The 13,898-nt window shown below is 43.9% G+C and overlaps 1 protein-coding gene across 12 annotated transcripts in view; it reads left to right on the top strand.

Annotated features, from left to right (window-relative positions):
- LOC121283204 overlaps positions 1-13,898 on the top strand; it is a 106,361-nt gene that overhangs the window by 47,534 nt on the left and 44,929 nt on the right. For all 12 annotated transcript variants that reach the window (XM_041197474.1, XM_041197469.1, XM_041197467.1 and 9 more), the window contains 3 exons: positions 3,737-3,833; positions 4,693-4,816; positions 13,377-13,456. In XM_041197474.1, the coding sequence (XP_041053408.1) occupies positions 3,737-3,833; positions 4,693-4,816; positions 13,377-13,456 (301 nt within the window). The remainder of the gene's footprint in view (positions 1-3,736; positions 3,834-4,692; positions 4,817-13,376; positions 13,457-13,898) is intronic.

The following is a 13,898-nucleotide window of genomic DNA, read 5'->3' as shown; positions in this document are numbered from 1 at the left end:
TTTGTCAACCATGTTAACCATGGATTGTGGGTCCTCCCTTTAGAATTTTTCTTTATAATTGGAATACACTTATTCTGAGCATTCTGAAATATCCCCTTAAATGTCTGCCACTGCTGCTCCATTGAATCTATCCCCTAGCCTAGTATCCCAGTCCACTTCAACTAGTTCAGCTTTCATGCCCACATAGTTGCCCTTATTTAAGTTTAAAATACTAGTCTTAGACCCATTCTTTCCCTACCTAGGGGTGCCTTTACGCTGAGGTCTTTAATTAATCCTGTCACATTACACCACACCAAGTCTAATATGTAGATTAAAATCACCAATGATTATTGCCGTCTCTTTATCACAAGCACTCAATATTTCTTCTTGTATACTTTGTCCTAAATTGTGGTTACTGTTAGGGGGCGTGTGGACCACTCCCACTAGTGACTTCTTTTCCCTACTATTCCTCATCTCCACCGAAACCGATTCTACATTTGATCACCTGAACCAAGGTCATCTGTAACTATTGCACAAACACCATCCTTGATCAACAGTGCTACCCCTCCACCTTTACCTAGCCTCCTTATTCTTCTTGAATGTCATAAACCCTCAATATTCAGGACCCAATCCTTGTCATCCTGCAGCCATGCCTCCATAGTGGCTTTCATATTTATTTACTTCAATGTGCGCTATCAATTTATTTACTTTGTTACAGAAACATTGCACATTTAGATACAGAGCCTTTAGTTTTGTCTTTTTGTTAATTTTGTAACATCTAGTCTTGACTGTTGGTGTATTCTCAGCTTTTATCTCTCTGCCCCTTCCTGCTATTCTCTGACCCTCATTTCCCATATTACTATTATGGTCCCCTGCCTTGAATCTACTCCTTGATTTGCCACATCTATCCAAGCTTGATCCCTCACCCTCCCACGTTTAGCTTAAAGACCTCTCTATATCAGATACTGCTGGCCCTGTCACAGCCGGCACCATGATGCAGAGAATCATTTACATTGTACGTCTAAGATGTCCCCCACCAGCTCTGCTCTGTTTCCTTCTATTCTGTGCCACCTTGTCCTGCAAGAGGGAGGGCAGAATGTCAGAGCTTGTGTAGCTCTGTGTTTGGGTCATGTGCCTGTCGTGGATGAATAGCTGGAGGTAAGTAAAGGCTATGAGAGCTGGTGTGAGTCTAGGAGCATTGAGGATGAGGTGGGGTATTTGGAAGTTAGACATGAGTCTAGAATACTAGGGAGTGCTGCTGGGTGAGTGATGAGGCTGGTGGAGCAGTGGTAGGAGATATCATGTGAAGATGTATTCACTAATGTTGAGCACCCACATGAGGTCAGTAGACCTCTTATAGCACTTTTGCTATAAGAGTTCTTGGGGCTGGACTCAGGAGTCGACCCTCCTCTCCATCTGGAGACATGTACATTAATGTCTCCAGCACCGCAATTGTCACTGTGGATCCCTCTCTCTAGTCTGGTGTCCAGTTTACAAGAATTTACATTGAAGCAACCTTTTTGTGCAGCTTTATTCCTACGTGGCTATTTGTGCCTGCAGCTCATCAAATTATGTTCCCACATATGCACTCAAGATTTAACTTGGACACATTAGCATATTCTGTGGTCACACCTACTTCTGTATTATTTCTAACTCTGTCTTTCCCAGTCCTCTGTGCACCTTTGTACTTTTTTAATATATCTTGGTGCCCAACTCCCTGCTGAATTAGTTTTTAAATTCCCTCCCACAGCAAGGTTATTGGCCTCAGCTCTGTTTAGATGGAATCCATCCATATTGAAGAAGCCCTTCCTGCCACAGAATGGTCCCAATGTCCCAGGAATCGGAGGCCCTCTCAGGTGCACTATATTTATCACTGTGCATTATCCTGCTACCTCCTCCTTTAGGAATGATATGATGGTTTTAGGAGGTGCAGAAACAATTTACAAGAATTGTTCTAGGGATGAGAGGCTTCAGTTATGTGGCTAGGTTGGAGAAGCTGGGGTTGTTATCCTTAGAGAAGACTGAGAGAAGATTTGGTGAAGATGTTCAAAATCAAGAGGGTTCTAAACAGAGTAGATAAGGAGAAACCATTCCCATTGGTGGAAGGGTAGGGAATCAGAGGACACAGATTAAGGTGATTGGCAAAAGAATCAATGACAGCACGAGGAAATTTTTTTTTATGCGGCAACTGGCTAAGGTCTGCACTGTGTGCCTGAGAGTGTGGTGGAGGCAGATTCAATCATGACTTTCAAAAGGGAATTGGATAAGCATCTGAAGAGGGAACATTTGCAGGGCTATGGAAAATGGAGTGGGACGAGCTGAGTTGTTCTTGTTGAGAGCTGACATGGACACAATGGGCAAAATGACCTCCTCCTGTACTGTAACCCCTGTTTTAAAATTAGGGGTTGCCCTCTCAAGACAGAGATGAGTAGGAATTTTTTCTCTGAGGGTTCTGTGACTTTGGAATTCTCTGGCTCAGAAGGCGGTGGAGGTGGGGTCATTGAATATTTTTAAGGCAGAGGTAGATAGATTCTTGTTAGGCAAGGGAATCAAAGGTTATTGGAGTTAGATGAGTATGTGGAAATCGAAATACGAGATCATCAGCCTGATCTTATTGAATAGTGGAGCAGGCTAGAGGGGCCGAATAGTCTACTCCTTTTCCTATTTCATATGCTCTTATGTGATTCTATAACTCATAGAACCATAGAAAAGTTATGACACAGAAAGAGGCCATTCAATCCATTGTGTTTGCACCAGCTGAGGAAAAAAACCAGCCATCCATTCTAATCTCACCTTCTAGCATCTGATCCGTAGCCTTGCAGGTTACTGCACTTCAGGTGCAGATCCATGTACCTTTTAAATGAGTTGAGGGCTTCTTCCTCAACTACCCAATCCGGGCAGTGAATTCCAGATGCCTACCACCCTCTGGCGAAAAGGTATTTCCTCATATCCCCTCTAATCCTTCTACCAATCACCTTAAATCTGTGCCCCCTGGTAATTGACCTCTCTACTAGAGGAATTAAGTCTTCCCTGTCCACTCTATCTTAGCCCCTCATAATTTTGTACACCTCAATCAAGTCACCCCTTAGTCTTCTCTGTTCTAAGGAAAACAACCCTAGCCTTTGCAATCTCTCCTTATAGCTGCAATTTTCCAGCCCTGGCAACATTCTTGTAAATCTTTTCTGTGCTCTCTCCAGAGCAATTATGTTCTTCCTGTAATGGGATGACCAGGACATTATGCAAAATTCCAGCTGTGGCTTAACCAATGTTTTATACAGTACCAGCATACATACACTGGGAATAATCCACAGAATGCTACCTTTGATGACCTGTTTTTTAACTCCCTCCCTAACTCCTTAAACTCTGACTGCAGGATGTCAACCTGCTTCCTCCCTATCTCATTGGGTCTGACATGGACTATGACTTCTGGCTCTTTGCCTTCCCCTTGCAGAATGCTCTGCACCCTTTCAGTGGTATTCCTTCCCTTGGCACCAGAAAGGCACCAAAGCGTACTGGTCTCACATCGATGATAGCAGAACTGCATGTCTGCACCCTTGGCTATTAAATCCCCAATTACTACTAATCTCTCATGTGTGTAATATGAAAGATATTATGGAAATAACACTAACAAAATGTAAATGCAGGAAAGAATATTGCACTGAATATAACACACTGTGAGCCTGGTGCTATACTCTGATTTATTGGGTTTATGACACTCATTTAATGCTAAGTGTTACAAATTTTATTATACTGACAGATCTGCCTGTCACTGAGTCTACATCTGGAATATTAAAAATGTCAGAAGCAGCCAAGAGTGATTTTGCAAAGTCAGCCATGGAGTCTGTGCTGACTGGGTAAGTGATGCCTTTCACCCACACCATTATCTTTGCTGTTCCTTTAAACTGACTCATGCCGGAATACAGTTCCAGGCAATGGATGTTTTCCAGTATCTCGTGCAAGTGGCTATTTTTCAATTGTGAACGTGGACAGTAAGTGTTGACCGGATATTTGTCACAGCTGAGCCCAATCCTGTCCTCAGCTGCGGGAGAGTGTTGACCTTAAGCTTTCAGGTGCAGCTGCAATTATATAATAATGACCAATGCAGCCAGCATAACAGGGTGGGTTTTAATACATAACAAAATTGCTTAAATCCAGACAGTATTCACCTATGTCAGAGGATATTGCAATGACCCGGTCTTGCCATGCTCATTCAGACCGCTTCTGAAAACCCAATCCTGGAATTCAGTTCTCAAGTATACCAAGAAACCAGAAAATTATCAAAGATTGGGTCTCATTAGAAGAGGGGCATCTTCAGGTTCAGTTTAGTACAACTCATTAATCAGGTGGAACCACTGTAACATATAACAGTTATTTTATTTTGCAATGTTAAAAACGAAGATCAAAGTGTCCTATTCCACTGTAACTCTGGAACTTGTTACCTCTCTGTCTGCTGGTCTTCTTACAATCTACCAGCTAATGCTACTTCTTTTCCTCTTGTCTTCAACCTTTGTGACATTCTGCATTTAGGCCTTCTCACTTTAATTTCTCAATTTAGAAAAAAAATCCTTTCCTTGGTCTGTGGACATAAAAGGGAAAAATAAACTGGAAAATCATAAAGGAAAATATGCTATCTGATGACACTGAAATTTCAGGGATATAAAAATGTTGTTTTCTGTCTGGTGACGCTGTTCATGTTTTTTATTTGTATCTCAGCACCCAAGGAGCAAAGTTTGAATTGCTGATGTCAGGAGAAAAGGAGGATTTCTCTATGCTGGAGGTGTTGCTTTACCGTAATCAGGAAGGAGTGATTGCCAAAGGGGAGTTCAGATTGCCACAGGTAGCAATGACACACTGCTGTTTTCCTATTAATTATTTTTAGTATCATTTTTCCTGTGAATTTTTGGCTACCTCATTCTACCCAGCCATGATGCCTTTGCTGCCAAGAATGTTGGCTTATTGAGCTGGGAACTGTCCAAGGAATGTAAATTCCTCTGATTTTCTTTCTCTTTCCACTGTGCCCCCAGCCACTTTATGGCACAGCTCAGATCAAGGGTGTACCAGAGACCAAACCTATATGCGTCAATCACTTAGTGTTACATCAGCAGGGCTCTCACAGCTTGTGTCTGGCACCTCTTTGGATGAGACGAAGGTACATTGCACAAAAGGATCTAGAGTGTGGAGCATTCCCTCTCAATCTAGCCCTAGAAATAGTGATCAACCGATAAAAGGGGCAGAATTTTCTGCTCCCACCATTGGCGTGGTAGGCAGAGGCACTAAATTGAAAAAGTCAGTTTCTTGCTGGCGGAAAATTAGTTTGGAACTTTGTTCTCCCAATTTTGATGGCGGGTTAAAGGCAGATCAAGTTTCCTGCTGATCTATGTTGGGAACCACATTTGCATTCATTTGCATCTCATGAATGTTCATTAAAAGGCATCTCGCCAGAATTACATTCCCCCTCCAAACTGAGTGCCCTGCCAGCAAATAATTGGAACGGTCTGTTTTACGACTGTATGTAAGTGGCATGCACCTGGCAAGCTTCACTTCATCCATGACTTGATGGTCAGTAGATGCTGCTTTTGCCTTCCTTTAAGACTGCAAAATATCGGGTGCCTGTAACACTGGCTGGGCACAGGAGGCAAGACCAGCGCGGAGGGAGGAGTTGGGGAAACTCGAGAGGGGAGGTGGGAGGCAAAGGCAGGACTTGAGGGGGTGGAAACACAAGAGGGGATGGGGGAGGACAGAGGCAGGACTGGGGGAGAATATGAGAGGAGAGGGGAAGACAGAGGCAGGATTGGGTGGTCTGAAATATGAGAGGTGTGGGGGAGACAGAGGCAGGACTCGGGAGGTGGGGGAACACGAAGGAAGGGCATAGACTGGCATGGTTGGGAGGGAAACATGAGAGGAAGGGAACAGACAGAAGCAGGACTAGGGGTGATCAAGGAACAGAGTGGAAGAGTGAAAAACTGTCCAGGAGCAAGAGTTATAAGATTGTCCAAGGAAGAGTCACAGACTGTCCTGGGGCTGAGGCCACTCTGTCAGTGCATATTGAAGAGACTGTCCTCAGGCTGTGCAGGGCTCTGCATGGCTCGCATGACTTAGTCCTGGTCTTGTGCAGGGCAAGGCCTCTCTGGGCAGTGACAGTATTGCACAGTATGGCATGGTCAGTCACCTAAGGAATTTGGTCCTGGGGGTTTGAGTCATGGGGCTGAATTTTTTCGTTGGCAAGAAGGGGGCATGGCCCGCTCGCTGACTCGAAAATGATGTGGGGTGACGTCGGGGGGAACTCCCGACGTCATCCCACCCCATTTAAATCTTCAGGTAGGTGGGGGCACAGCGCAATCAGCTGTCTGCCCGCCGACCTGTCAATGGCCAATTAAGGCCATTGACAGGATAATTAAAACAATTAAAGGTCCTGCCCGTCCAACCTTAAGGCTGGTGGGCAGGCCAGGAGCCCTGTCGGGCTTCTGAAAAAACATGAAACCTCATCCACCGGCAGGATGAGGTTTCATGTCGGTTTTAAAAAAACTTTAATAAAGTTTTTGTGCACTTTATTAACATGTCCCATCTCATGTGACATTGTCACATGAGGGCAACATGTTAATTTTTTTATTTTTCTATTTTTAAACTTTGAAAACCTCTCAGCGATCTCCCTGAGGCACCACTTAGCCTCAGGGAGATGTGCGCTCTTTCACACACATGCACGAAAGAGCGCACTCTCGCATTTGGGGAATCCCCCTGCCTGCACAGGAGGCGCATAGCACTTCCCATCGGGCGTCGCGCTGGGTGGGTCTTAATTGGCCCGCCCACTTAAAATGGCGGCGTGGCCCGTTTCGGTGGTGGCGATCAGCTGCCCGCCTGCTGCTGAGTCGGTCGGGCCTGCCCGCCCGCCCGTCAAGGGCAAAATTCAGCCCATGGTGTTGTGAGGCAGAGGGCACTGGGGAGGAATTTGGATCCTGTAAGTTGGTAGCTGAAAAGTCATGGGGGTGGGTATTGGATGGTCTTATTGCTGGTGGGGATGCAGTCCCAAAAAGCAAGGTGCATATGACCTCGAGAAGTGGAGGGGTCAGGTCGACAAACAACATGGGGACATCAACGTTGAGGGGTTTGGAGTGGAGAACAGGAATATCCACATGAATGATGATGGGATCAAAGTTAACAGGGAGGCTGGATAGCTTCAGGAGGAATGGGAATTAGGAGGCAGTGAGTATCGAGGGGGATGGGAGGAACTTGATGGCGATTGGAGGAGGTTGGAAGCTGGTCTTTTCACAAAAGTCAACAACACAATTTTTGCATTCACTTAGGAATGACGCAGTTTGAAAAACAAGCTAGAAAAGATTGGTCGGGGAGGGGTCTCTGGATGTGTGGGAGGAGATCAGCCAAACAATTTTTGGCCAATTAAAAGGGCACCCTATCAGGTTCCTGCTCGAACCATGGAGAGCTTGCCTCAGCTGAGTGCTGAACTTTAGGGTCCAATACACAATGAGCAAGTTTGGCTCCTTTACGAATGTTGCACATTTGGACGAGAATTCATCAAGTTTAGGTGCTGTGGTGCATATGGTCTTAAGTGACCTCAGATCCTTATAGAGGCATGTGAGAATGGATGTAGGGTCAAACAATCAAGGGCTATGGCTGCTGCACAAATGCAGCATAAACCCTACAAGCCTCGGTGTTCCCTGTGCACTGATCATGGCATTCAAGGCACCATGCTTGCAGTCATGATATAAGTACAATGATTGGGTTATTGATAGTTATTATCAAGGCCACTGGAAGACAACCACCAGAAGCCTGACGGTAAATTATAGGACATGGGTCTTTTGACCCTCATCAGACCCTCGTAAACGTGCAGCCACATCTGAGCGGGATACTTAGCCACCTGTCGTCCACCATGATGATGTCATCCTGCAAGGGGTGGCATTGGTATGCCACATATAGACTGAGTGCAAGTTAAGGGCTACAGACTGGATTCCTGCCTTGTATATGGAAGGAGACCATTCAAAGGGAATTACATTGATTGCTCAATTATATACGTTCACAGATACAAGGAGGAGTGGAGAATGCAGGCTGCAGGCAACGGTGCCTTGTTGATAGCTATGATTAGAATGAGGAGAAAAAGGGCCTGTCGCCATTTGGCACAGCTCTGGGAAGACCATTGCCCTGAGAATCAAGAGCTAGCGAAGCCAGGAAGTTCCAGATTCTGCGAAGGAGGGGCTAAATCCACAAAGATGTTCTGTAGACCAAGGGCCTACAGAAGATGGAGTTCATACATGGAGTTGAGCAAAAGACAGCGCCACAGATGCCTTCACGCCTAGGGATGTGGTAGCTCACATTTGTCACATTCCCTGTGAGGAACTCACACCGCACGGACTTGGAGGGCATCCAATGCCTGTTTCTCTGAAGGTTACAGCTGCACTGAACTTTTTGCCAACAGGTCCTTCTAGGGCTTCCACCTTTGTGGAATCTCACAATCGGCAACACACAAATGCAAAAGGGAAATCACAGATGCCCTTTTCAGTAAAGCTCACCATTTTGTGCAGTTTTGCATGGATGAAGCAAGCCTGGCTGACAAAGCTGTGGGATTCGCTGCGATCGCCCATTTCCCACAAGTGCAGGGTGCCATCGACTTCACATATGTGGCCTTGAGAGCTCCCTGGCAGCAGCCTGTGAGATTCATATACGCCAGTTAGCTTGACATTTGTCATGGGGAAGTTATTAGAATCGATCAATAAGGAGGTTATAGCTGGGCACTTAGAAGAGCTCAAGGCAATAGGGAAAAGTCAGCATGATTTTGTGAAAGGGAAATCATGTTTAATCAATTTATTGGAGTTTTTTTGAAGTAATAACATGTGCAGTGGATAAAGGGGAGCCAGTAGACATACTGTACTTGGATTTCCAGAAGGCATTTGATAAGGTGCCACATCAAAGATTATTACAGAAAATAAAAGCACATGGTGTAGTGGGCAACATATTAGCATGGATCGAAGATTGGCTGGCAGGCAGAAAGCAGAGAGTATGCATAAATGGGTTTTTTTCGGATTGGCAGAATGTGACAAGTAGAGTTCCACAGGGGTCTGTACTGGGTCCTCAACTTTTCACTATTTACATCAATGACTTAGATGAGGGGAGTGAAGACATGGTAGCTGAATTTGCAGATGACACAAAGATAGGTAGGGAAGTATGTTATGAAGAGGACATGAGGTTGCAGATGGATATAGATAGGTTGTGTGAGTAGGCAAAGATCTGGCAAATGGAGTTTAATGTGGGAAAATGTGAAGTTGTTCTTTCTGGCAGGAAGAACAAAAAAGCAGAATATTATTTAAATGGAGAATGGCTGCATGATTCTGAGGTGCAGAGGGATCTAGGCGTTCTAGTACATGAATCACACAAAGTTAGTTTGCAGGTACTGCAAATAAATAAGGCTAATGGAATGTTATCATTTATTATGAGAGGGATTGAACATAAAAGTAAGGATGGTATGCTTCAGTTATACAGGGCGTTGGTGTGACCGCATCTCGAATAGTGTGTGCAGTTTTGGTCTCTTTATTTAAGGAAGGATGTAAATGCATTGGAGGCAGTTCATAGGAGGTTTACTAGATTGATACCCGGAATGAGTGGGTTGTCTTATGAGGAAAGGTTGGACAGACTGGGCTTGTTTCCATTGGAGTTTAGAAGAGTGAGGGGTGATTTGATTGAAATATACAAGATCCTGAATGGCCTTGACAAGGTGGACGCCGAAAGGATTTTTCCTCTTGTGGGTGAGTCCATAACTATTCGGGGTCACCCTCTTAGGATAGAGATGAGGAGAAATATGTTCTCTCAGAGGGTTGTGCGACTCTGCCTCAGAAGGTGGTGGAGGCGGGGTCATTGAATATTTTTAAGGCAGATATAGATAGATTCTTGTTAGGCAAGGGAATCAAAGGTTATCAGAGGTAGATGGGAATGTGGAATTCGACACAACAGATCAGCCATGATCTTATTGAATGGTGGAGCTGGCTTGAAGGGCCATATGGCCTACTTCTCCAATTTCATATGTTCATTAACCAAAGGGTGTTGAAGGCTGCTGTAGCAACCATATTGCTACCTGGCTGAGATTAGGTAACTCAGCAAAGACTGAAGATAAAACCTGGAACATTCTGGGCAGCATAATTAAAATACAATTCTTTTAAGTTTGTATTTAAATGTAGCCTTACATGCTTGGGCTTTTAGGATGCAGTACTTGTGATTGAAATGAGTTGAAGGAATTTCAGCCTAGTTATGGGTAGTTGTGGGACCATAGGATTAAATTATGAATAATAGGATTGGCAGTCTCACTCAACGATGATGGATGTCTTAAATGTTACATTAATACAATGGAGGGTGAGCTTAAGAACTGCTACTATGGCAGTGTAGAAGGAGCACATAAACAGTATTGTAACTGCCTTGACATGCTTAAAGGAGCATCTTAAAAGAAGCTTCTCTTTGCTTCTAACCCAAAATTTTTCTGATCTGATGCTTCACTGAACAGCGCTAAGGGTTCTTTATGCTGCTGCTAGCCAGTGCTGAACTGAGAACGATTGAAGGAACAGTGTAAAGGGAGCTTCATTCTGCATTTAACCTGTGCTGGACTTGACCTAGAATAACCTCTTGGGAAAATGTAAATAAAGCTTTTTGCTGCTTTGTATTGGTGCTTCAGGGCAAAAGTGGAACAATGTTCTACTGTGCAGCACTGATACCCTTCAACTTGATGAGCGGAACTTAAATGGAGTAAATAAATGAAGTAGAATGCAGTTGTCCCCTGGTTGAGAGGCTGATTCCCCTACCTTGACTTCCTCTCAGGATCTACAGAAGGAACAGAAACATATGAATAATGTAGAAATTCAACTTTTTACTCCTAAATCTTCACGCTTACCAGTTAGAACCATGGCGGCCCTATGCATCAGCCTCCACTTGGAGGAGATGGAGGAAGAAATGTGGAAGGACCAGTCCACTGAGGCTTGGAGTCTAGAGGAGCTCGTCTTGGATGCTACAGGCAAAACTAGTTATGGAAGATAATTTGAAATAAAATTTTAAAAACCCCAATTTTTACCCAGCGGGAAACAGTGTAGGCAGTGTATTAAAATGGCAACTAAATACTACCCACTCACCACCATTTTAACTCTTGGCATCAAGACTACCTGTTGCAGGCAAAGGAGGCCTCACAAATATTTAAATGTTGTGATCTGATGATGTAATTTGGACTCTGATGCTATTTTAATTGAAATGTACGAATCATTCAGGAACAGGGTCAAAGAGGATCCTCCTGATCCTACATCTCTGCCCCAAGCTCCCCCCCCACCCCACCACCAACTACAATTGTCAAGAATTTACCTTTCTAGGGACCATATCCTTTGTTACCTCTTGCTGTTCAGTAGTTGTTTGATATTTTACTCCTGCCTCTTGCAGGCATCGGGTGATAGTGTCAGGATAATTAAATGAGGCAGGAGAGTAAAAGTTGCCCAGGTCCCACAAGAGTACATAGGGACTTCCCTCTCAGTCCAGCTCCCACAAATTATGTACAAGGTTACACCTGAGGCCAAGGTGTCAGCCTTGTCATGCGGGCTCTTGCCTCTGAAACAGAAGGTTGCAGGTTCAAGCCCCAGAGAACATGATCCAGGAAGACACTTAGCATTGTACTGAGGGTATGCTGCATTCTTGAAGGTGCTGTCTTTCTGATAATTCATAAAATTGTAGTCCTTTCTGCCCTCTCAGGTGGACTTAATAGATCCTTGACACGCTGAAAAAGTGCAAGGCCGGGATTTTTCAGCCCCTCCCACCACTGGGATCTCCTGGTTATGCCGAAATTCAATGGACTTTTGCCTGGCCTGCCGCATCTCCCACGGCAGGTCCCGCCACAGGGGGCTGGAAAATCCTGGCCCAAGAAAATTCTCCTAGTGTCCTGGCCAGTATTTACCTCTCAAATAACACCATTAAAAACAATAGATTATCTTGTCATTTATCTCATTGCTGTTTGTGGGAAGTAGCTGTGTTCAGATTGACTGAGACATTTGGCTACAGTGTACATTTCACTGTACATTCTGAAATTTACAGTGGCTATATTTTAGAAGTATTTAATTGACTGTGAAGGTTTCTAGGCTATCCTGAGGACATAAACGATGCTATGTCAATGAAAATTCTTTTTAAAAATATAAATAGAGATTTCCTGGAGTTTTTTTGTCATATGCACTGCATATTGGTGTATTACTGAGCCATTAGACTAGGATTATTCCAGCTTTGATTCCTGGTTTCAGCTGAGTTTTCTGATCTTGTCTGAGGCAATAGTAAATGGGCCATAGCTTTTTCAGGGAACTAGGTAGAATTCAGCCCCTGATTACTTCTAGTGCTTCTGGATTAAAAGTGCATGTATGCATTTGGTGAGGACAGGATCTTGTTCAGCTGTGATGCCCTTGCCAGTTGAACAGTGTGTTGTCACTCACTCGGTTATTTTGATGGTAATGTGGTAGCCAGCATCCATGGAACTAAACCAACAAGAAACTAGTGCCTCCAAGAGAGAGGGAAGAAGTAATAACAAACAAGATGAACCTTTGTGTTTGACATTCTCATTCTTGGCCTTTGGCCTCAGTTTCTTCATTTTAAAAATTAACTAGATTTAAAATGCATGTAACCTACTATAAATAACAGGGAGCATCTCTTGCATCTATGCATCTCACATGGCAAGATCCTAATATCAGACATTGTCAGGAGGAAAGGCTAAACATTTCCCCGAAGATGGGAATGGAAAATCATCTGGAGACATTTCAGGCTTGTGACTATTCTGAATTTAAAACACTAACTTCCACTGTAATCCTTTGTGCATGATTCTTCCACAGGGATAGACCTTAAGGAAACTAGTCGAGTTGAGCTTGAGAATTGCTTCAAGAGACCTGAGCTAAGAGAATGCTGCACTTCTGCAATGTCCTGGGCATCCTCTCCTGTAGAAAAATCAGTAAGTGCAATGCACAGCTGGACAGAAAGAGAAGATTAAAAAGTGACATAAAAGTAACCAGAGATTCCTATTGCCAATCACTATCCAGTCATCTCAGGTGACAAGTGCTTATCTACAAATGTTCGATGAGAACTGAATAGGGCTTGATTCTGATGCACTCCACAGTTGAACAGTCTGCCAAAACAGTGTCTTACTGTATACTATTGTCAATGTCAAAATCAGCTGAACCCTCAATTAGATTCCAACCTGCCACTCACTCCCACGTGTCCATTATTTTGTTTCCTTCTCATGTACATAAGGTATGTTAGTACTGGAAAGACTCTTCATAGTCAAACTCAAACACATCAACTCATCAGTCAGGGCTAGACTTGAACCAACATTTTAGTCTAACACTCAACGCGATGAAGTTAATCTATTATATTTTCCTCCTTTTTTTCAGAATTTGGTTTCTGAGGAAGAAGTGCAGCTTTTGATAAAAGAGCACAATCTCCAGCTTGCCCAGCTACAGGAACTGCACGAGTGAGTAATTGTGGCTAACTACAATAGAGGATCATACCTCTCACATCAGTGAAGGAGAAGGCAGATGTTTAATGCCAGATTTGCCATCTTAGCTTTTAGCTATGTGTGCTAGAACTAAGATAATTAGACATGAAGGTTGAGTGGGATAATAATTTTAAAATTATTTTCTCCAGTGAGATCCAGGATTGAATTCAGCTCAGCAGAGAAATGGAGGTGTCTACTCTGTGGCTGAGTGAGACCATTGACCTCTGGGATTTTTAAATTTTTTTTTTGTTCATTCAGGGGATGTGGGCCTTACTGACTATGCCAGCATACATTGTCCATCCCTAATTGCCCTTGTGAAGGTGGTGATGAGCTGCCTTCTTGAAATGCTGCAGTCCATGTGGTCTAGGTGCACCCACAGTGCTGTTAGGGAGGGAGTTCCAGGATTTTGACCCAGCGA

Source organism: Carcharodon carcharias, chromosome 10, assembly GCF_017639515.1.
Source record: "Carcharodon carcharias isolate sCarCar2 chromosome 10, sCarCar2.pri, whole genome shotgun sequence".
NCBI classification, from domain to species: Eukaryota; Metazoa; Chordata; class Chondrichthyes; order Lamniformes; family Lamnidae; genus Carcharodon; species Carcharodon carcharias.
Note: the sequence above shows the minus strand (reverse complement) of the source record. Positions and strands in the feature narration are given on the sequence as shown.